The sequence below is a fragment of the Oryctolagus cuniculus genome, chromosome 1 (genome assembly GCF_964237555.1).
Source record: "Oryctolagus cuniculus chromosome 1, mOryCun1.1, whole genome shotgun sequence".
Classification (NCBI taxonomy): domain Eukaryota; kingdom Metazoa; phylum Chordata; class Mammalia; order Lagomorpha; family Leporidae; genus Oryctolagus; species Oryctolagus cuniculus.
In genome coordinates, this window is record NC_091432.1 from 227,552,993 (window position 1) to 227,577,789 (window position 24,797).

The 24,797-nt window shown below is 50.5% G+C and overlaps 1 protein-coding gene across 13 annotated transcripts in view; it reads right to left on the reverse strand.

Annotated features, from left to right (window-relative positions):
• The window catches only part of DENND1A (DENN domain containing 1A), a 558,482-nt gene that overhangs the window by 178,334 nt on the left and 355,351 nt on the right, over positions 1–24,797 (reverse strand). For all 13 annotated transcript variants that reach the window (XM_070056538.1, XM_070056536.1, XM_070056525.1 and 10 more), the window contains one exon: positions 3,468–3,569. In XM_070056538.1, coding sequence (XP_069912639.1) covers positions 3,468–3,569 — 102 coding nt within the window. The remainder of the gene's footprint in view (positions 1–3,467; positions 3,570–24,797) is intronic.

The following is a 24,797-nucleotide window of genomic DNA, read 5'->3' on the forward strand; positions in this document are numbered from 1 at the left end:
CGCAGGGTCCTGTGTCATTCCTCCACGAAGACGGGGAGCGACACCTGCCTACTGCACCCACAGAACAATTTAAAGGGATCCTACATACTCCACTTAACTCACAACAACTCCATGAGGAAATGAAGGGTCAGAGAGCTGAAGTCATTTTGCCCAAGGCCACATGGCCAGAAAATGAAGAAGCCAGGATTTAAACACAGGTCTGTTGAATTCCAAAGCCAACAAGGGGAACTTGACTCAGCCTATAGGCAATGGGAAAGCCTGGAAGGGTTGTTTTTGTCTTTAAAAGTTTTTTTTTTTCTTTTAATTTTGTTCACTGAATTTTAGGTAGGAGCTCAAGAACATTTATGTTTTTAGAAAGGTGCTTGAGGAAGGATTAGAGGGACGAGACTGGAGTCAGATAAACCAGTTCTGAGGCTGCTGTTTGTGCAGGAAAAGATACGAACTTGGACGAGGAGATGTTTTGGAGGAATGGACAAAAGGACAACAATTTGCAAAATGTTCAGGGAACAGAATCTGCCTGATGGAGTAAGAGCAGCTCTGCTGAGAGGGGAAGTCAGGTCCTCGCGGACGTGCTGACCGGCCCGGGGTACCAGGTCTCAATACCAGGGTCACGGAGGTGAGCACGACGCATGGCGTGATGTCTGCTCCTGAGAACCTGAGTGCTCACCTGGCACTGCGTTGCCCCTGAACCAAATCTGCGCTCCACAGCCATGCAACACACAGTTTGGGGTCCCCCCCCGCCCTGCTATCCCGGGAATCCTTAATGAGGCTCCAGCCCCACACCGGAGTCCCACTGCCACAGAACATACTAAATGCTGCTTCAAACCGGCTAGCAGACCAGGGGCCGCATGTGTGCAGGCTGAGACGGCCAGGACATGGAGGGTATTAACTACCCCAACCTTGCCTGTAATTATCAACAACAATTTTATTAAAAACAAATGCAGGTACCCTTCATTAAACACCAACCACAGGTGGGCACCCAGCCAAGCATTTGATGAACATTAACAGTATTATTTGCCACAATGATCCTAAGAGCAGGTCTTGTATTTCTCTGTTAATGTGGGAAACCAAGGCTGAGAGAGGGAAAATAACTTGCTTGAGTTACTCCGGTTCCCTGAGGCCACGCCACTCATCATTTAAAAGGCATCTCAGAATTTGCTGTCTTCAGGAAGCCTCCACTATGCTCCCCCAAATTTTGTTACTCTCTCTCCTGGACCCTTCTGGGCCGGAGTCCTGTTTCCCTGTGGTCTCTTATGCTGTACTGTAATTTACAGTCTGTGTCCTCCACTGGAAGACATTCTTTGAAGATCTGCTTCCTCTTTGCTGCTTGGTGCCAGCAGTGCAGGCGGGACCAGTGAGTCCACTGCTGGCTCTGAGCCGCCAGTCACTCATTCTGTGCAGTTCCAGGGCCCTTGGCCCCTTTCTGCCCCTGATGTACTGCGGATTCATGTCCTGCAGTCACTTGGCAGTTCCAAGGTCCACGCCCAAGAGACTTGTTATGGGTACAGCAGGACTTGTCTTGCCAAAATTCATGTAGATGTTTAAACTCTGTCGTGATGTTAATGGCTGCTGGAATAAGGGTGGAGGTTTGATCTAATTATGGCGTCTGAGACTGGGTCTGGTGGGAGGCATTAGGGCCACGGGGGAGGGAGGGAGGGGGGTACCCTAGGAGGGTAGTTCCTGCGAAAAGGTTATTTTGAGCCACGTTCCCTCTCTCTTTCCTGGCTCAGCAAAGTGATCAGACCTCTGCACCTGCCATGCCCAGCCTCCACAGATGCCGGATTAGGGGACTGCCAGACCCTGAACTGTAATCGCCAAACTGGACGCTGAAGTGAGCCCTTTCTTACCGCAAGAAGCTCCCCTCAGGGGTTTCAGCTGAAGTGAGGGAGAGGGCGCTAACACAACACTCATGGCTTCAGCAGGCGCTCTGCCCCGCTGAAGGGAACAGACACAGGCTCCTCCAGTTCCTCGGATCAAAGGAACTCATGTGTCCGATGGGACGCACGACTTCCTCTATCTGCCATCTTGCACTCCTCTGTGCTGAGCAGAGGCAGCTCAAGCTCTGGTGTCATCTAAAAGGGTTCAGATCAGGGTGCGCCCCACTGGCCGTGGGATCTGCAGCAAGGTGCATGCTTGGTGAGCCCCCTCCTTCCTGTAGCGAGCTGGGAAGGCTCCCTCCACCGAGTGCGGATGCTCATCACACGAGATGCGGATGCAGCGGCACCTGGAGGGATGGCAGGACCGGGGGCTCTGTGCTCCCACAGTCAGGTCCAGGTGTTGGCCCCACTGGCCTGCAGCTCTGTGGATAAAGTGGGAGGTCCTCAGAGTGGTGTGAAGACTAAGGAAAAGTCAGTGACCAGGGCCTGGCCTGGCACCAAGGGTGCAGTGAGAGAGCAAATGTTAGCTACTGTTTAATGACGCTACAAAGGAGACATCTCTAGAGCACCCCCTGATGCCCCCAAAATCTCACAGTGAGTTAAGAATAGAGTGGACTGAGACCTTGTTGTGAATGCTTTGCCAATAAATGGTGATCTCTTCTGCTAGCTGGACACACAGTGCAGGGGCTCCTGCCAGAGACGGAGCACCAGTGCCTACCGGCTCAAACACACACCCACCCCTGCCCCCTGCCCAGGCTCCACCAGCCACAAGCCCCGGCCTTGTACCAGCACTGCACAAGCAGAACATCAGCTCCTTTCAAGCTGGAAGTCAGACGACCTTCGTGGATCTTCTGGAAGGCAAAGCCGAGGAGGGTAGCCCAGAAACATCCAGACCGTCCTCATCTGTGAGGTCCCGTCATCACCCACGTCGGCGATGAGGGGGAGCAGGTCTGCATCGGCAGCGGCCTGTCAGGCAGCTCGAGCAGCAGCCAGAGGCCGGCGTGGTCACGTTAGTGTGGCCGAGGCGGCAGCCAGTTCCTCTCTTCTGTCCAGCAGAACTCTCATCCTGCCTAGGCCTGAGGCACCGAGCAGAGCTCTGGGGAACATGCAGCCCCAGTCATAGCTCTGCAGCCCCTTTCCAGCTACGTGGGTGCATGCTGTGTTCCGTGACGGCCTAGAGCGTGCAGCGCCCCGACCTGCTCACACCCAGCATTGTGCCACCACTTCTCGGGTGTTACTCAGGGGAAGCCGTCCCGTTCTTTGGGGACAAGGTTGTGGGTGGGGTAGGGGAGGGGCGGCAGGCCCCTCCCGAGCTCCTACAGGAAGAGGGGCTGCCTTGAGCTGGCTTTGAGTCTCGGGCTTTCAGCGGAAGGTTAGAAGAGCACAGCTCTTCTAAGAGACTCAGAGAAGAAAGCACCTCCCCACTTTCCGCACAGACAAGGGCTCCAGAGGGAACGGCTGAACAAACAGCAGTTCTTGGGCCCCCGGAGACCCTCCCGTTTCCCCCACCTGCCCGCCACCCCTCCCTGGCAGCTCCATGTCCACCGCACCGGCTCCCAGCCAGCAGGACCCTGAGAGACCATCACCCACCACATCGTTTGGGAGGCTCTGGAGGTCGTCGAAGGGGGTTTCCAAGGTGTTGGTGTCCACATTCAGGATCACGACGTCGTCCAGGGCCATGTTTCTGACTTTCTGTGAGGCAAAAGAAATCCAGAACAGGAGGTCACGGGCACGCCATCAGCACACAGACTTTTCCCCTGGCCTCCTCTGGGAAGAGGGGCATTTGACCAAGTCTCCCTCTGTGGCAGGCCTGGTGCAGGGTGGGGGTGGGGGGTTCACATTTCCTAGCTCATTTAATTCCCATAAAACCCTTGATCCCAGGTTTCACAGAGCCTAAGCAGCACACCCAGCTCACACAGCCGCAAGGGAAGAGAGCTCTTTATGCCCCATTTTCCCCCTTGAGTTTTCCAATTAAAATTAATAACACAGGCAGAGGGTTAAAGCTCTGGCCCCAGGAACTCTGATGCACAGTGGGGCTCTCGGGGCCACACCTCTCATTTACCAAAGGCTCCCGGCCCATCTCTGGGGATCATGTCACTCTTGAGCACGGGATACAGGGGTCTGGCCGAGTGTGAACATGGTCACATCTCCCGGAAACTCCAAGGAGGAGGTCATGCTTTGCATGTGGTTTTATTTTCAGTAAGTCTCAGCAAGCAGTGGCTCCGAGGCTCCGGCCACGGCCATTCTTCCACAGGTGCAGTAATGCAAAGGACAAGCGGGGGTCATGCCTCACAGGGATTCAGGCGTGGCAGGGGGAGGAAGGAAAGAAGGGATGCTACGAGAATGAAAGGGTCCCCTCCCCCCGTCTGGCAGCAACTGTGCAGAGCTTGTGTTGTTACAGGACAGTATGTAGACTGAGTTAGTGTTTTCCTTTTTTTTTTTTTTTTTTTTAATTGGTTCAAGAGGCAGAGAGACAGAGAGCTCCCATCTCCTGGTTTGCTCCCCAAATGTCTGCAGCAGCTGGGGGGGTGGGGGGGTGGTGGTGAGCCGTCACTACGTCAAGCACCCACCCCTAATTGTTAATCACATCGCTTATGCACTGCTGGAATCCATCCTCATTTTTTTCCTGCCCACCTATTAAGTCCTTCTGCCCCGTCACAACAAGCTCTTTCCTTTTGAGTATTAAACTTAGAGTTGTCATCTTTATTTAAATTTGCTCTGCTTAAGTAGAAAGTCCTTATAATTTGTTGTCCAAATTGGGACATGTGTGGGTGTGAAAAGGGGCTTATTACACCAGGGCAACAGGCATAAAACAAGACATATGGCACCGAGTACGTAAGGAATCAATTTCACGTTAAGTCGCCCCACTGTGCACACTGCATATCACCATGCAGGGGAGCACTGCCCAAGGTTGCCTGGCCTGCCAGGCTGGGGCTGAAACCTGCCCACCCGCGTGCCTGCAAGTGGCTTCGATTGAGGTGGGCGTGGGGTGATGCTTTTCCTAATTCACCAAGAGCATGCTGTGCAAGCTAGTGACGGAACTAGACTTCCACTGGCTGCAGAAGCCTGGGTGTGCTGATGGACCTGGGAAAGGGTGGCAACGACAGCGCGTGAGAAGCTTATTAATTCTTGATCCACACTTTGCTTAATTTATCTCATTTAATTCTTATCAAACCATGCAACCTGGACAGTAACACCATTGTTCGACATAACTGGAGAAAAACGAGGCTCAGAGAGGTGAAGTGAATGGTAGAGGTAACGCAGCACTGGCCGCCTCCACGGCCCATGCTCTCTGCACAGCACCATCTGCCTCCTCGTCAACAGACACCCTCAGGGAGACAGCCTCCATCCCATCCTTGTCCTGAGCCCCGGTGTCCCTCGGCCCGCCTGTCTCGCCTTGCTGGGCCCAATGCCGGGCTCACACTGCACAACCACCAGCACTTAGTAAAGGCTCACAAACACTGGTTTGGCTCTTTCAAGCAGACTCACAATCAGAACTTGGTGCCCAAGTTCACATGCAGAGACTCCAGCAGAGGGTGTAGCCACGCTGGTCAGGAGCCTCCAGGTGTTGAGAAAACACTGCCAGCGGCAGAGCCCTGGAACCCCTCCACTTAACAGGAGTGGTGCTTCCAACGGCCTCTGCCACGGGCTGGCCTGCCCAGGCCCCCGGGGGCTGCTCTCCAAGCTGTCATTCAGTGTGTGACAGGCTACCGCACGCACCATGAGCTGGGAACCACAGAGGAGGGGCAGGATCGCCAGCTTCGGAGTTCGCTCTCCCCACCACACCCCCAGCTCACCGCAGCCGCTGCCTCCCTTATGGACAGAAGAGCAATCGGCCAATGGTGCCGCAGCTGGTAAGAACGCAAAGCATCAGGTTTCACAGCACTTCTGTCTGATGAACAGAGCACAGTCCCCGTTTTACAGGGGTGAACGTTGAGACTCACGGAGGACTGTCCAGGACTCCTCAGCTGTCCCGCCCCCAGCCCAACAGGTTAGCCAGCAGCATGTGCTCTCTGTCCCTGATGTCACACTGCATAGCTCATGCAGCACAGCCACACACATTCTCTCGTTTCCTTCAGCAGAGCTGGAGGTGGGGCATCATCATTCTCACCCCAGAGATGAGAAACTGAGGTTCTGAGGAGCCAAGAAGCCCGCCCAAGGGCGTGTGTCTACTGATTGACCTCACCCGTCAGTCTGAAATGGAGGTGACGCCTCCTTCCCCCACGTCCCGCTCAGCTGCTGTGAGGATTACAGGTGCTACAGGTGTGCACGGCTCTGGGCACACAGTAGGACCTCATCATCAACAGTGGCTGTCACGATCACTTTGTGACGCACACAACCGCCACAGCCGAGCAGGACGGTGGCTCAAGGACAGAATCTGCCCCTTCCTGGTGATGGTGTGGGCAAAGGCTGAGCCACACGCAGCCAAAGAAACAGAAGCAGAGACGCAGCTGGGGATGTCGGGCCCTCAGGGCCGAGCTGAGGGCGGCCGCACCCTAGAGTCACCCGCCGGCCTCGAGGAAAGGGAAGGGGCAGTGGCCACTGGAGAGAAGCCTCGGGGCTGAGGCCCTGGTGAGCAGCTGCTAATTCTGCAGCAGAAGCAGGCGCTGTTTCCACGCTCCCAGCAGGGCCCCGGTGGCACAGACCAGCCCTTGTGGCTCTCCTCACTGCCCCCGGCTTTTGATTTCTTCCCACTCCTGGCTGGAGGACTTGCCTGTTAAGCTGTGTGGAGTGTTTACTTTTTCAACAATGGCAGCAGGCTGAAGAACAGGGCAAAAAAAAAAAAAAAAAAAAAAAAAAAATCCTGGCCCATTTTCCTGACTTAGTGGGCCAGGGTCCCCTTAGTAACCAAAACGGCCCAAGCACCAAGCTGCAGGCAGGAGCTGGGCCGGCACAGCTTCCTCTTACACAGGGCAATGCTGCCCTCCTGGCCACAAGAGCTCTTCCAAAGAGGCTGGCACGGACTCAAGTCCTTCCCAAAGCTCAGTGTTCCCAAGGAAAGAATCGGAGGCCAGCTCAGCCGGACGGCCCTGTCCCCTAAAGGCTCCAGGCAACCAGGGGGAAGAAAGACAGGAGAGAAACACTCACACGTTGGCGCAGGGGCAGTTCTGGTGGAGAAGCAAGCTGGGCCATCACTGGGTGCCGGCTCTTTTAATCCTAACCAGGCCATGAGGAGAACACTGGCACCTCCATGGCGAGGTGAGGAAGTAAGGCTCAGAGAGGTCAAACCAACCGCTCAAAGCCACGCAGCAGCTGGCTCCGGGCTCAGCTCTTTCTGAAGATGTGCCCGATCTGCTCCTCTGCAGACAGAGGATCCACTCAGGGAAGCCGGTTACATAGACGCGCCTGCGGCCAGCTTTCTCTGACACAGAGATCACACTTTTCTTCTGCATCTTAAGAATTAGATACGCCTACTCCAGAAACACGGGAAGACAGACACGTTCAAAGGACAGGATTACAGTTATCCCAACAGCTGCTTTGGGAGACAATGTTTTTGCGTAATTCCTTCCACCCTCCTCTCTCTCCACTTTTTAGAACATAGTTCTAAGATCTCTAAGGCTTCTTTTGTTTTTTTTTGCTGATCGTGACCTAAGCAACGCCACTCTTCGTTAGCGCCGCTGTGGAGATGGCCATTAATCGCTACGGAGCACCGCACCACTTGGAGACGAGCCGAAGCGAGCCCCTCCGGTTGGCTGGCACTTCTAGTCTGTAAGAAGTGCCCGTATGTGATGTTGTCACGAGGGCCGTAGGTACAAAGCTTCCCGCTTCAGGATGGATTCCTCGAAGTGGAATTCAGTTTCCACTTCTTCAAAAGTGTCCCTCTCAAATTCGACTTTGAGAGGAGATATCTTTACTTCCAATTATTTTAAAGTCATTTTATCCACAGCTTGTGTTTCCTACTGTAAGTGAAGAAAAATCAGCAGAGACACGAGCAGATGTCAAAATAGTCCTCCAAAATCCTCCCCAATTAAAACACTCACCAGGGCCGCAGCTCACCGAGACAGCTCCCGGTAGCTTGTCCCACCAACACATTCCCTCTCTTTTTAGTTACAACATATGCCAGAGCTCCTGCCAGCTGCAGACCCTGCCCCCACCACACGCTACAGGCTTTTTCTCAGAATGAGGGGGAAAAAAATTACTGACACGCACACCGGCTTTCCAAATGGCATTTCTTACACCCAGAAACACTCTCCAGAAAATGACATCTTCCCATAAATATTGTTCATCAAAAATACCTTTCCCTCTGCTTGGTCACGCCCGGTCACAGCGCAGGCCAGACCAGGGCACACTTGCAGTATGGGGAGTGGTGTGGCAACTGACGGGACACTGGTGACAAGACTCAGGTAAGACTCACCTAGGGTCTGACCCTTCCCCGTGGGTGCCGGGGCCACGTGTCTTCCAGGTTTTCACCTATAAAATGGGGGTCATGACGGCGCCAGCTTCACAGGAGGCAAACAGATGGGTGAGATTTCCTGAGACCCCCAGCACATCGGTGTCAGGCTCTCCGGACTCCCCGAGGGTCCCTGGAAGTCAGCTGCCAGCTCCGCCTCCCTCCATGGGGCCTCAGAGGCAGTAGGCATCCCGTGGCCTTGCTCCCTAGAGGTTCTCCCACACTACTGGAGTAATACGTCAACTCGGGTGCCCAGTGCAGGGATCCGACTCCTTCCCTAGCCTGTGGGCTTCCCGGGGTCAGGAGCCAGCTCTCAGTACTCAGGTTCCTGCCCCAGTGTTGGGGCCAGCAGAGGCACTTTGTGAATGGTGAACGAGAAGTAGCAGCGCCTCAAAGTGAAGAGCGCAGATCTGGAGGTCCGGGTTCTGATGAGGCCGCTCCACGCACCGGCTGTGCCCACTCAGTCTTTCTGTGCCTCAGTCTCCTTCCCCACTTTTCTGACACAGGAATAGAAACTCACTTGTACCAAGTTTCTAAACTGAGGGTGATGAAGTGTGGACATCACAGACCAACGTCACAGATATGTGATGAGACGAAACAGGCATTTCTTTCTTTCTTTTTTTTTTTTTAAATTTTGACAGGTAGAGTTAGTGAGAAAGACAGAGAGAAAGGTCTTCCTTCCATTGGTTCACTCCCCAAATGGCTGCTACGGCTGGTGCTGTGCTGATCTGAAGCCAGGAGCCAGGCGCTTCCTCCTGGTCTCCCATGCGGGTGCAGGGCCCAAGGACCTGGGCCATCCTCCACTGCCTTCCCGGGCCACAGCAGAGAGCTGGACTGCAAGAGGAGCAGCCGGGACTAGAACCCAGTGCCCATATGGAATTAACCAAGTCAGCCACGGCGCTGGCCCCGAAATGGGCATTTCTAAAGCACTCAGCAAGGCCTGGCACGGGGAAGTGCAGGATGAGTGTTTGCTAAATAAACAAAAATGATTTTTGGGAGGTGAGAGAGATATTCTATGTCTTTATTGTGGTGGCTACATAAGCGTAAAACTGTCAAGATTAATTGAATCATATGCTTCAAATGGGTGGTTTGTTGTTCATAAATTATAGCTCAGTGAAGTTGATAAATGCATTAACACTATGTCCAGACACAGAGGAAAAAACCACAATACAGAGTCAAAGATAACAATGCATGAATGGGCATGGATGAAGGCCACGTGACAAAGTCATTTTCCTAGAGCCATCAGCCAAGAGAATTCTGATTTGTGGCTGTGTTTGACTAACTGTGCCCTTCCTGATTTATTTTTTTTGTCTGGTTTCAGATTTTTAAAACTTTATCACTTCACACCCTCTTGGGATAAGCATAAAACTCCAGCATCCCCAGAGATGCTGACACACTTCCCACACACAGGTGGGTTCTGCTTGAGAATCGCTCTCCCTTTCATGTCTCCCCAGAGCCAGGCAGATTTTATCGAGCCTCATTTCCCCAGTTGGTTGTCCTAAAATACAAACTAACATCAACTACACTCATTCTACCACCACCAGTCCCTCACCCAGAGAAGGCTGACCCTACCTCTCCCAGGAGGGGTTTGTTTGGGCAGCTAGTGACAAAAGGCAGAACTCAGGACCAGGCCATTAACTGAAGAGCCAGGGGGCCGGTGCTGTGGTACAGCAGGTTAAAGCCCCAGCCTGCAGCACCAGCGTCCCATATGGGCACCAGTTCAAGTCCTGGCTGCTCTTCTGATCCAGCTCTCTTCTATGGCCTGGGAAACCAGAGGAGGATGACCCAAGTCCTTGGGCTCCTGCACCCACGTGGAAGACCTGGAGGAAGTTCCTGGCTCCTGGCTTCAGATTGGCTCAGCTCCAGCTGTTGCGGCCATGTGGTGAGTGAACTAGCAGATGGAAGACCTCTCTGCCTCTACTTTTCTCTCTGTGACTCTGTTGTTGAAATACATAAAAAAAAAAAAAAAAAAAAAAAAAAAAAGCAATGAAGAGCCAGGGTTGGCACTGGCAGTATACTCCAGGGGACCTGTGGTACCTGCTTGGCTGGGAAGCCAGAAGCTGCGCTCTGCGGGGCAAGGGCCCAGCCCGCCTCTGCCTCGTCGGATAGACCATGCCGGTGAAGGCAGGGCTCGCTGTCCAGGGTGCAGGTGGCGGGGTCTGGTGAGGTGACATGGATGGAGCCAATGAGTGCAGTTTTCCTGTGGTCCTGGCAGCAAGGCCCTCTCCAAGGCAGAGCTAAATCTCCCTGGTCCCCAGCACCCAGCACAGTGCCCAACACAGGCACACGCTCGTTCACTGGAGAACCGGCAAAAGCACCACGGCTGGATCCACCGTGCAGGGAGGCAGCAGATGTCAGCGTGAGCCGAACGGACAACAGGAAGCCCAGCATAAGCAGACTGGAGTCTGCTCAAGGAAGTGCGCTGGGAATAACAATAATGATGGCAATGATACCAGTCATGTAAAATTATCATGATTAATTAGCGCAGAATTAATTCACGGTGGACACAGAAAGTGAGACAGGAGTGAACATGGTGATTAAGACTGGGGGATCTGGAATGAGACTGGCGGCTTCAAGCCTCATGTCTGAGTACTGTGGGATCTTCAGCAGGTTCTCGACGTCTGTGTCTTAGTTTCCTTGTCTCTACAATGGGCACACTGCTGGGTAACCAGACCAAGGCAGAGAATTTACATAAAGAACTTCACACAATACCCGACCACAGTAATGATTAATAGGAAGTGGGGCCATTGCAAGTCAGTTTCTATTCCTGTGTCAGAAAAACGGGTTACAGGGGCCCACACTGTGGTGTAGCAAGTGAAGCTACCCCTGTGATGCCAGCATCCCATATGTGTGTTAGGTCCTGTGGCAGCTGCTTCACTTCCAATCCAGCTCCCTGCTAATAGGCTGATAAAAACAGCAGAAGATGGCTCAAGTGCTTGGGCCCCTGCCACCCATGTGGGAGGCCTGGATGTAGCTCCTGGCTCCTGGCTTCAACCTAGCCCAACCCTGGCCATTGCAGCCATTTGGGAAGGGAACCAGAGGATGCAAGATACCTTTCTCTCTCTCTAAGTCTGACTTTCAAATAAATAAATGAACGAATCCTAAGGGGAAAAAAATGGGATAAAATTCTAATACAGTTCTAAGGGTAAGGATTCAAACAATGGGTTTTCTGAGTTCAGGCAGAAGCTGATAAGACTCCCCTGTTGGGAGTCTGGACTGTGAAGGTCTCGGTTCCCACTGGCCCACCGTGCTGTTCCAACTATGCTGCATAGGAGCACAGGCTCTGGAGCCAGACTGCCAGAGTCTGAGTCCCAGCTGTGCTGCTCCATGCTGTGAACTTGAACAAGCCACTTAGCCTCTCTGTGCCTCAGTTTCCCTCCCTGTACAGCGATAGAAATAGTACTGGCATGTGGGCCAGCAGCAGTCCTTGGTTTGGAGAGATGTGGACCGGAATAGGGCATGGTTGAGCTTCCTGGGTTGGGGGGGCTGGTGATGCTCTGCTTCCTGACCTGGGGTGGTTACATGTGGGCATGTCTACCTTGTCCAAACTCTACTCACAGTATACTTAGCACAGGTGTGCTTTTCCTTGTAAACCTCACACTTCAATGAACTACTTAGAAAAAGTAGTCCTATAGACATCACAAGATTGCTTTGGTAATTCAATACATTAGTATATGTCTAATACTATATCCTCTGTACAAGGCCTCTTCAAAAAGTTCATGGAAAATGAAATTGAGAGATAAGTTTATTTTGGTGTGACCCATGCATGTGAGAGGGTCTTCAAAACATTCATGAAAATGCATATTATAAAATAGACCATGTATGGATTTCAAAAAATATTTTATATAAAAATGAACTTATTTCTTAATTCGATGGTCCATGAACTTTTTGAACTTTCCTTGTAGAAGTACTAGGTATTGGCTGTCATTACTATGAAAAAGTTAACTGAGCTGTAACTCTGCTAATAAACACAATTCAATCTAGGTTGAATCAATGATTTCAGAAAACTTGTAGGCAAGTTGCTGCACAGTGGGTTAAACTACTGATTGCGACACTGGTATCCCGTATGGGAGTGCCAATTCAAGTCACCACTGCTCTGCTGTCAATCTAGCTTCCTGCTAATGACCCTGGGAAGGCAGCAGAGGACGGCCATCCACCTGGCAGAGCTGGACAGAGTTCCTAGCTCCTGGCTTTGTCCTGGCCGAGCCCTAACTCTTGTGGCTACCTGGGAAGTGAACCAGTAGATGGAAGATCTCCCCTCGCCCCCAGTTTGTCTCTCCCTCTCTCTGCTGCCACTCTGCCTTTCAAATAAATATATCTTTAAAAAAAGAAAAAGAAAAGGAGACACATATGCAAAAGTCAACACCTCCAGGAGGCACACTGCTTCTTCCATCTGTCCCACCTCCCTCCAGGGAGAAGCAAGGCAATAGCACCAGCAGGGGGCTTCTAAGCAGCCCTGGGCACCTGAGCCAGCTGGCTGGGGAGCAGAGGTCCGGTGATGGGGCTTTGGGACTTGATCTTCAACTCCTAGTTTTGGACCTAGGGTAGGCTATCTAAACTGAGTTCAGCCTCGCTTTCCTCGCCTATAAGATAAGTCTTTAACCACTTTTTACATAGGACTGTAAAAGGATGAAGTAAAAAAGAAAAGCAAAAGAAAACAAATACCAACTTTTACTTTGTGTCTTCATGGCTATATTCCCATCTGCTCAGGACGCTGCTGTGGGGCCACAGCTGGAACTTCTCCCCGTGGGGACGATGTCCCACAGCTGGTAGGCATAACCCACTCTCACTGCCACCACCGGAGGCAGCACCACTGCCACCAGCAACCAAAGCACAGGGGAGGGGTCCAGGCCGATTCACGCAAAATCACTCTGCTTTGAGAGGACTCAGCATCCTCCTGCATCAGGCCATTACCATGCCCACAAAGTGCTCTGCTTGGGTTCAAAGAAAGTCTAGTGCAAGCTCATCTCTGTGAGAGATGGACATCAATGGACATCCCTTCAAATACCACATCTTGGTGGTTTTTTTTTTTTTTTAACATTTATGAAAGGCACAGAATAGGGTTGAATTTAAAACAAAAATTACATTTTAATTGTATGTTAATCCAAACTATATGCTAAGTGACTCAAACCACAGCCAACCATACATGGAGGCTGCCTGCCTGCCAGCCAGGAGCTGTTACACTGTTACACTCCAGGTATTTCACACAATAAGATCAGAGCCATTGGCTGCTGGGCTCCTCTGGGGCCCAACCCTTTCTGTGGACATTTAACAGGACCCTCGTGCCACTCCTGACACTGAGGGTCACAGGGGTACAAGAATCTGCCCAAAGTCACATGGCCTAGAGAAGTACAGCTGAGCTGAACCCTGTTGCGCAGCAAAGCCTCTGTCCTACTCAATGCCTCCTAGTGTTTGCCCTGACACACTGTTTCAATCAGTAACAGAAAGACTTCTGTTAGGCACTTATCAGATGAATCAAGGCCCTCAGTACTTTGACACCTGGCCCTGAGGCCATTAAAATGCCCCAGGAAGAGAGGGTTTCCTGTGGAATCTCATACCCATTTGACAGATGAGGAAACTGAGGCTAAAGATGAAACAATTTGCTCATGTTCTCACCACTGAGAAAGAACTGGAATCTGGGCTCAAGCGAGCCAGTGTTCTTCTCAGTATACAGTCTCTATAAAATGTGCTCAAACGCATGCGCATGTAGATGAGTATGTAACAAAGAACAGCTCCAGAGCTGGTGGCCTCCTAGGAGAGGAAGGAGACAGGGAGAGCAAAGGCAGTCACTCAGGCATCCTCAACTTCTCACTCTCCCCTGAGATCCTGGCTCTCCAGGGTACACACAGAGGAGAGAGTGACTTTTCCTCCCCTTCCTCAGGCCCCAAAGGTCACGGAACTGCCAAGCTGTTGATAAACGTGGTGGCTTTTCTTTGGGGCCAGGAGTCACTGATTTGCTCCTTCCTGCTCCACAAAATTAAAAATCTACGTCCGACAGTTCAGAAGAGCCCTGAAAACACGGCTGGCATTTCCCAGTGTGCTTTAAACAGAAACAGAAGCTTGGCCGGGGAGGGAAGGGGTGTAAGCACTCCCGGGTCAGGCCAAACCCACGGCTGGCTCACAAGGTCACAAGCACTGAGTCTCATTAACAAGTCTAGAGAGTCTCAAGCCAGGTCAGCAGAGGGGCTCCTGTTCCAATGGCTCCTCTCCTGGTCCACCAGGCATCGGCCAGTTGCTCCCGTCAACTTGACGTCTGAAGGGTACGCGGTCCACCCGGAAATGATCTCTGAACTCAAGGGACTCTCGACCCCTTTGTGGGTAGGGTATGGGTAAAGCTGAGGAAGGGACCTTGCTCCAGGAGTCTGCCGGTTCCAGGGTTGCTGTCCTGGATTTTCACTTGCTAGGTGGGCAGCTTCAAGCAAGGCACTTGGCCTCCTGCTATAGCCCTCACTGCTGGCCTCCCCACGGAGCTGGGTTCTGCCCACTGTCCTGGGAGTCCACTCTGCCAGTCCAGCCTGGCTTGCTCTCTGCTCTCCTGGATGCATGGTGAGCTGATGCACACCTTGGACTCTGCAGAAGCAGTCCCGGGGTCCTCGTGTAAAAGGACAGGAGGGTGTCAACCCCTGCCCTGGTGTTGCAAAGCACAAGTGCTCACCACCGTTACTCCACCCTGCCAGACCCCGCTCTTCCAGAAAACCTTCCTGACAACTCCTGCTCCTGTGGCAAGGGTGTTTCTAAACCAGAGGCCAAGCACAGTGGCCAGCAGACACTGTGGTCCTTGAGCAAAGTTTGTTTTGGGGTCCTTTCTAATCGCTCCATGTGTGCGATCACCTTCCCCTTAACTGTTTGAACCTTGCTAGGCTCACAGGTACTGTAGTCGCACTTGCCACTGTCACCTGCAGGTACCGCAGGGCTTGCACACACGCTCTATTTTGATGTGTATTACTTAAACAATGTCCTCAGAGCAATCTTATGGAATGTGCACTATGCACATGTTACAGGATAAATAAAAACTCCAAGAGGCAAAGGAACGTGTCTCGGGTCCCAGAGGAACAGAGCTGCCCACTGCCTGGTTCCTTTTTGTGTAGCTGCCTCTACTTTCCAGCCACAGAGCTGGTGTTGGGCAGATCCTGTGGCTGGTGGCCACATCACACATCTCTCTTGGGCCCTTCATGGACAGGCGTATCTGAGAGCCATTCATGTAACAGCCAGCAGACCCTCAACACACTCAAACACTTTACGCAATAGCTGGGTTCAAATCATGGTCCTGTTAACTGTGTGACTTGGGACCAGTTACTTAGCCTCTCTGTGTTTCAATTCCAATCATCTGTAAAACAGGACCACCATTACCAGAGAACACTTACTGTGAAAACTTAATAATGAGTGTAACGCAGCTGGTCATCATTCAAAATAGCATCCACTCAATGAGAAACAACAAAAGTGGAATTTAAAAGTTTCACTGGGAGCATATGGGGACGTTGATTCCCTAGTCCCAACAGGGTTTGGGGTCACCTTATCGTAAAACTCGGGCCTCACTCCTCCCGTACAACCACCACTTGCCATCATTCATTCTTCACTAAGCACGGCAAACCCCAACTCCCATCTCCACCTGCCTTTTATTTGAAATGTCAATTTTTAAAGAGTGGAGAGGTTGGAAACCCAATTTAACAAGCACGCTGAAACATTGTTTATTGCCCCCATAAACGTGGCTTAGCGAGAATTACGGACTTAATCAGAGCGAACTTATCTCCCGGTGAAAAGGAACACTTTAAATTTCAGAAATGGCACCTTCACTGTGAAAATCTCTTAACTTTTCAAACAAACTACAGGGGGTCTTAAACATGCGGGCAGTAAAGGGACGGCCATTACTGTGATTTGTCTCGCCCTAGAGCCAGGGAGCCCTAAAGGTCCATAACAGCTTTAAGACCCAGGAAAAATAGCTGGAAAATCATATTTGGCCAACGTGTCTCTAAAACACAGAAACGCTTTGCCGGGTGGGAAGAACGTCCTGCATCACTGCTGGGGGCTGCCCCAAACAAGGGACCCTTGTTTCTCAGGCCCTAAGAAAGCTCACTTCTGCGTGTAGCGATGGGTAGTATTCTAGTGGCCTGTCTTTCAGAAGAGAGGTACCGCATGAATCCAAAAGGCTGCTAAGTTGTTTGGTTGTTTTTTCCTTAGAACAAAACAAAACCACTTCCAAGGATGCAGTCATGTGAAGCCACCTTCCCAATCTGAAGCTTCATTAGGGCTGCTACCATCCTGCCAGCAAAGGTTTTCATAAAGACGCTGCCCCCATCTTGCAGAGGGCGTATCAGCAAGGCTGCCAGAGGCAGGAAAGCAACAGATATAAAATTTTATTATTTCAATGCCCCAGTAGCAGCCAGGAGGACTTAATGAAATCGCCAAGATTTACAATCTGAAATAGCTATTGCACAGACAGATATGGTTAAGGGAGCTGTGCCCTCCGACCTTTCAACCCTTTGATCCTCACACGGCAGGTGGCCTGGAGCCCCCTCCTGGGCATCTTCCCTCTTCCGACACCGCTGAACCTTGATGTGCAATAAGCCTGACCCTACACAGGTGACTCCCCTATGCTTATCACCAGCAGCTGCTGCTAACGCAATGGCCGAAACCACTCGTGTGGGGAAGGCAGTGTAGCCGGGCAGGGTCACATGCGGTGCTGACATCAGCTTCAATAATTCAGCCCCAAGTCCCATTGCTTGGCAATGTGTGGTGATGTCCTCACCAAAAACCATCCTTGACATGAAACTTTGGGCTCTTCCGATTTATACTATGAGTGAACAGTGGGGGGAGGGTGGGGAGAGCACCTTTTAAAACTCAATCACAAACCTTGGAGAAAAAATAATCAACCCCAAAGTCCTAAATGCATCTCTCAGAACTTCCCCAAAACCATGTGCAGCAAATTTATACCAACGAAAATCAAAACAATTTTTGGAAACCTAAAATTGACTGTTTTCAGTTCCATGAAATTTCATTTAAAAAACCCCATATGCCAAAATGTCCAAATTCTCTTATTTTTAAAAATTGGGATGACTTCCAAAAATCATAGCTATCTTTTTCTTTCCCTTTTTTTTTTCCTTCTTCTAGAGCTAGGGATGGGTAATGTGCATATGTACTTATCAAGCTTCATAATTTAACCCGTTCGGTCAGCACAGAATATTTGCAATCAAATACTGAAGGAGGAAGATACAACTTCATCCCACAGATCTTTCAAAATGATTGACTTGGAGGCAGCAAGGTTGAACAGAGTGTGGTTTGCTGAGGAAGCACCCAGCAGCCTGCACAGCCCTGGGGTACACCTTGTAGCTTCTGTCAGGTGTTTGGGTTCATGCGGGGAAGGAGACAGTAGGCAGAGCACAAAAGCCTATTTGTGGGATTTAGTAACCTCCAACCACAAGGCAAAACTTGAATTCCACTGTAGATCAACCCCAAGGAAATCTCCAAGCCACTGTGTCTGTCTAAAAACAAATACAGGGTGGTGGCCCCAAGCTTCAGCTGCAAGGCCAAGAATTCAGACCAAGACTGAATCCAATGGACTTTTTCCTAGACAGGTACTGTGGCATAGTGAATAAAGCCATTGTCTGCAGTGCCAGCATCCCATTTGGGTACCAGTTTGAATCTGGGCTGCTCCACTTCTGATCCAGCTCCCTGCTAATGCAGCTGGGAAAGCAATGGCAGATGGCCCAAGTACTTGGGTCCCTGTACCCACGTGGGAGACCTAGATGAAGCTCCTGGCTCCTGGCTTTGGATAGGCCCAGCTCCAGCTGTCACAGCCATTTGGGTAATAAATCAGTGGATGGAAGACTTCTAACTGTGCCTTTCAAATAAATAAATCTTAAAAAAAGGAAAGAAAGAAAAAGCCCACTCCTTTTGTGGCCTCATTGGCATCCATATTAAATGTTCATCTTGAAATGAGCCAAGAACCCAACAACATAGAAAAAGAAGCACACAGACCCTGTTTCTCATCGCGTTTCCCTCTGCGGATGTTTAACTGTAGTACGGAGTAGTTTACTTAGAAATCAGTTTTGCAGGAAAAAAGGGCATGGTTACTACATCACAGCTCAAGCACTCTGTACAGAACTATTAAGCAGTCTCTCTGAGACACAACTATCTATTGGAAATATTTTATTAACAATCATCTGGACCACTGAGTGAGGGCCTGCTAATGTAAACGGCATTTCCTTTAAGGAGGTGCCTTGCCCAGCCAATGGGCACATGAAGGCACACTCCCCCAGAAGCTCAGAGACTCCCCCAGGCCACACCGAGACCAGTTGAGGGGCTGGGATTCAAACTCAGGCTCACTGCTGCTCCCAAGAGCTCATGATCCATCCACATTTTTGCCAACAAAAGCAAAATAACAAACAACACAACAACACACACTAATTTGTGCAGAAAATGCTGGACTTGGGATTGTTCACACATTGCCCTGACCTGTTTAAAGGCCTTCTGAATCAATTACTTTAGGTCATTAAGAGGAAGTTTAATTTGGTTGACAAACACCCCTACTGTGGTGACCTTGCATATCAACAACAAATGCCTGATGGTCACAAACCTGGACCAAGAGTCGCTGAGCATGGTGTTAAACAAAACCACATGTGCCCAGACTCAAAGTGGGATTTGCCTAGGCCAAGGGTACCACTCTTCAATCATCATGCTGGGCTCTGAGCGCCCCCAACGGCCCCACCCCTAATCACTTGCAAGGAGTTTATGAAAAGAAGTCACCAGTCTCCTGCGGCTGGGCTCAGTTAAAAGTGCCTTTAAGCAAAAGTCAACTCAGAAAAAGTCACTCATTAAAAAATAAAAATAGACGCTGAAATGGGGTAGAGTCGACTGTAGGTAGATGAGTCTGTTAAGCTTTTTTCTTAGGAAAAAGATTCCACTTTTACACCCATATAATATTGCTTCCATTTATCTGGTGACTGCCACGTGCTAGGCACTGGCTTAGGCTTACTCATGCATTTTCTCACTTATTCCTCACTATTATTTCTCACTTAATTCCTGTGGGAGCAAGCACCCACATCAGAGGGCCTGGTCCAGTACCTGGCTCTGCTCCTGACACCAGCTTCCTGATAAGGCAGGTCCTGGGCTCAAATGATTGAGTTCCTGCCACCCATGTGGTAGACCTGGATAGAGTTCCTGGCTTCAGATTCGGCTACTACAGACATTTGGTGGTGTGAACCAGCAGATGGGAGCTGTGTGTGTGTGTGTGTGTGTGTGTGTGTGTTTGTGTGTGTGTATGTGTCTCTCAAATAAAAAAAATAAATTTAAAAATAAATAAAGGTAGAATGGAAACATTAACAAAGAAAATGCCTATGAAATGGAGAATCTACTTATGTTACAAGTGGAGTGTTGAGGCTCAAAGAGGCGCCTTAAGGCACCTATCTTCAAGACAGGGGCACCTCTCTCAAAGTGGTGACAATTTAGAAACTCTATCACCAAAGCTTTAAGTGCACTTAGTAGGCTTCCATTCAGTCACTGAGATTATGATATATTTGTAAGTATTTCCAACAGATTTTTCCTAAGAGGCTAGCCAGTTTGAACAAAGCATCAAACCATATGATGCAGTAACCATACCTTTCCCCCCTGTTAAACTGATGTCTTTAAATCAAAGAGCTGGTTGAGCCAGAGCCTAAGCGCTCTTCCCAGCCTGTCACCCTGCCTCCCCCATGCTGCCCCTTACCCAGATCTCACAAGAGGCAGACCCATTCAGGCCTCCCTCTGTCACAACTTAGACATTTTAAGTTCTTTGACATTGCTAAGTGGAGCTCACATAGGATGACTGGTTAAGTGAGAAAAGAAAGATCGAGAAACAAAAACATCAACAATTGCTTCACACAGGCTAGTGGGATTTCCCTGGGGGTTACCTCCCCGCTTTGTTTGCTCTCTCCTCAGTAACAGAAGACTAGCCCATCTCACAAGACAGGTTTCAGTCAGGACAAAGCACTGACTTGCGTACTGACCGCAAGAAGCTCAACTCGGCCAGAAATACTTGCTCTCTTTGATGGCATAAAGTGAATACTAGAGCCTTAAGTTGCTTCATATGAACTAATTCCATCATGAGAAGAGGCATTTAAGAATCATACTTGGGAGAGCGCGTGTCCAGAGGCCTTGGTCAGGAGCACAGCCTGTGACTGTACCCTGAACCCTCCGGTGTGAGGGACTCGATGTGACGGCTGCGCGAGACAGCACACAGCATGCTCAGGAAACCAAGCTACTGCCCAGTTCCTTTTTCTTTACAAAATAAACCGATCTCTAGGGTGTCCCTGCTCTGTCCCTTGCCTCTTATTTAATCCCATTAGTATGAAGACTAAAGTTTGGTATCATATTTTTAAAAAGCTCTTCATATTCAGTGTCTCAGTTAAGGCGCACGGCTCTTTGAGAGAGATCATACTGTCCTAATTTTACAGCTGAGAACGGGGCCTTGGAGGAGTCACTGGAGCTGACGGACTAGATGCAAGTGACTTCACCTGTCTCAGCCTCACTTCCCCACTCCCAGTGTGGCTATCTCCTACATCACAGAGTCTGAGGCCTGCTCCAGACACGGAAAGCCAGCAGCACAGAGACTGGCACTGGGCGTGTCCTCCCTGCCTCCTCCCTTTCTTGCCAGAGTTCTTACTGTGACCCTGGGACTGAAACTACCAGGTGGGATTTCTCATGCAAATATCCCCTTTCTATAAAGCAGGAATAGCATTGCTTAGCGTTCACAAGTAAATCTCCCACGGGGTTTCTCCATGGAAAAGTCACCACATACACCTGACTATGATGGCGACTCAGAGTTGTGCCACTGCATGTATGTAAACTGTACAAACAAATGTAAACTGTACCTTACTTCTGTCCACGCTGGAGTCCTGTGAGGAGGCAAAATGACACAGGAAAAATGCCTCTCTCTCACCAGGAAACTGTTTAAAAAGAAACATTCCGGAGCCTGCATTGTAGCATAGCAGGTAAAGCTGTCGCCTGCAATGCAGGCATCCCATTTGGGCTCTGGTTCGTGTCCCGGCAGCTCCACTTTTGATCCAGCTCCCTGCTAATGTGCCCAAGAAAGCAGGAGAAGATGGCCCAAGTGTTTGGCAGCCTGCACCACGTGGGATGAAGCTCCTGGCTCCAAGCTCAGTTCAGCTCTGACTGTTGTGGTCATTTGGGGAGTGAACCAGCAGATGGAAGATCTTTCTATCTCCCTCTCTTTCTCTGTAACTCTACCTTTCAAATAAATAAATCTTTTAAAAAAACAAAACAAACACTTTCTATGCTGAGAGGAAAATGAAAAGAAGAAGTGAGTTAAAACAGTGCTAACACACTGATACTTTCCTTGTCCTTACAAAAGTGGGGCCCGCCATTTTGTGCAGCAGTTTCACCATTGAAAATGGAGGCCTACCGTGGACTCAGACACACGTGGCCTCTGGATCCCGCAGACAAGAGGAAACTTTGATCTAGCCCCTGGATCTGTCCTCCAAATGGTGTACTGAGTGGCCCAAAGACAGGCCTCCCTGGATTGGTGACGGTAAGAAAGAGAGGAAGGCTGGGAGCCTGGCCCGTCCCCCATACCCCTCACATGCCTCTCACAATTGCACTGGTGACAGAGCTGGCCAGCAGCCTTGCAAGTTGGCACCTGGGTCTCACCTCCTTGGTCCCATCTCCTGAAATGACTGGTTGGCTATCACCTAAATGGACACTCTCAAACTTGATGGAGACTGAACAGGACTCACAAAGTTCCTTGAAAACTGAGAGAAGACAGAAATCTAGTAAAAGTGGTTCTTAAAGCCTCAAAGAAAGGACTCACTGCAAACGCCTCAGCCACAGCTTGGGGAGCAGGGGAACCGCCCGGAAGCTGACACATCTGAGTTTTATACACGGGGTTTTGGTGTGCCATTTCCTTAAGAATCACTCTGATCTTTACAAATCTCAATTTACTTTATTAACAGGGTTAAGCGGCTTCCACACATTTTATATGGAAGCACTGTTTCTAACGGCCCAGAAGGAGAAGGCCTGACCATATCCCTCCCCTATTCACACCCTCCAACAGCTCTCCATTGCCCTATAAAGTTCGAGTTCTTTAATGCAGCTTACAAGGCCCTGGATGGCCTGGCCCCTGCCTGCCTACCTCAGCCCTCCCCGCTTCCTTCCAGTTCTGTGCTGCTATCAGACATGGAATGGCTCCTACATCCTGGGAGGCCCGCAGGCTACGCCTCAAGTTGCTGCTGACGCCATTCCCTGTTGCTGTGGTTTGCCTAACTCTTCTCCATCTCTTAGCTTCCAGTCCAGGCATTCTCCTTCCCCTGCTCTCAAGGCGAGGGCCACTGTCTCTCCCCCCAGAGCCTGTGGCACCCCACATGCACCACAATTACTCTCTCCTTGGTGCACGTGCTCTGGAAAACCCCAGAAGAGATCATGTCACCATCACCATCTGACACAGAACTCCTGCAGTGCAGTGCCCGGCACACCCACGGCTCTGGCACCATCACTGCAGGGAGGAATCTGCTGTGTCCCGGACAACGGCCGCCGCAGCAATGCGCTGTGCTTACACAGCATCCAGACTTCGCAGATGAGGACAGGAAGATGCACAGAGGCCAAGCGCCAGGAAGTGCTCGAGCAGGAATTGTTTTTAAAGATTTTATTTGAAAGGCAGAAAGAGAGAGAGAGAGAGAGAGAGAGAGAGAGAGAGAGAGAGAGAGAGAGAGATCCTCCATCTGCTGGTTTACTCTCCAAATGGCCACACGGCTAGGTGTCTGGGCCAGGCCAAAGCCAGGAGCTTCTCTGGGTCTCCCACGTGGGTGCAGGGGCCCAAGCACTTGGCCATCTTCCACTTTTTTCCAGGCCATAGCAGAGAGCTGGATTCGAAGTGGAGAAGCCAGGACTCCAACTGGTGCCCAAATGGGATGCCGGTGCTACAAGCGACTTTACCCATTATGCCACAGCACCAGCCACTTGAGCAGGAATCTGAAAGGATATTCATCACACACTCCGGGAGGGTCATTCCCAACCCTGCCACGTGCCATCTGCATTGCACACCAGGAGAACAGAGGATGGGTGCAAGCCAACTTTGCTGGAACTCTTTTCCTAGGAAATGAGGATGATGACCATGGGACCCTTGAAAGTTCCTACAACATAATTTCAAAGCCATCAGCTCAACCATGTGAGGGCTTGAGGCCACTGGTGAAATGGAAACAGCCGTGAGTGCTGAGCGTCTGTTGAGCTGCGGCGCGCTGTGCTGGGCATCTGACGGCGTTCTCTCACACATGCTCCCAGGGAGCTCTAAGGGACATAGTTGTTGCTCTCAGTTTGCGGGTGAGGAAACAGAGGCTCTGAGGGCAACCATCTTGCCCAAGATCCCGGATAAGCGGGAGGCAGGAGAGCCAGAATTCAGAGCCCGCCTTCTAACTGCTACATTTCATGGCCTGGTGTACAGGTGGAGCTGCTTCCAGAAGCTTCCCTAATCCCCTCTCTGGAACTGTGTCAGTATCATCACCTGTCTCCCTTCCTTCTTGCTGACCATTCTGCCACCAGCAAGGATACCAAATACCTCCTGGCTCCATCCCTTGTGTCTCTCTGAGATCCCTACACAAAGCGTTGTTTGTGAGGCTTGTAGAGGAAGGCCTTTGTCTTTCAGACGGGAGAAGCACCATCTACTATACACGACCTGGCACCTGCTGCCAGACACGGCACAGAGCAGGGGGTGCAAAAATGTCTCCTGAACTAAATTGAGAGCGCGTGAATGAAAGGAAGCAGTCACTGTGTAATCTGGCCATGTTTTGGGATTTCCTAGCTGCCAGCTAACATGATCATTCTCTCCAAGAAGAAACTAGGTCTATGCCAATACCCTTGGCCATCCTGCTAACTTGCCACTAGCCTCAAACTGCTTAAATGAGAGGATATAAAAAGGCAGAAGGAGCGAGGAGGAGGAGGCTCAGCCATAAACTTGTCACTGTGTAGATGAAAGGTGGACTCTCTTCAAATGACGCCGCCGCCATCTAGCAAATAGCAACGGCGTCCTGTACTAGCCTGGAGACTAGAATTAGGTCTTTCCCCAAAAAAACCTTCCTTTCAAATGAGAACAGTAGGTTAGAATTTGTAGTTCTTTCTGTGCAACAAATTTGAGTGTCATAAAAATGGTTAAAAAGTCTTCCTATGGTAGCTTTTTCTAAACTTTTATGAACATCTGCCACATTCATTTGAAGTTTAAAAAATTCTGGCACATATGCAAAGGCATAATAAGGTGCCTATAGCTTTCAAGAAAAAATAACAAGACAGTCAAAAATAAGCCTTTTGCTGAATTGCCAGTAAGAAAACTAGCGTTGCAGGCGAGATGGGCCTTCCCGAGCTCCTTCCTTAGAGAGCTTCCCTGGGCCCAGGCTGGCTCTCTCCCAAGTGTGCCCGTGGTGCCTGGAAGAAGTTGTGCAGGTTGGGGCTGGGGCGGGAAATCAGCTCTCTCCCTCGAAGGGCACAGAACCAGATGAAACCAACAGAAAAGCACAAGCAGGCAGCTCAAGTCTGAATGAGGAGATCAGGAT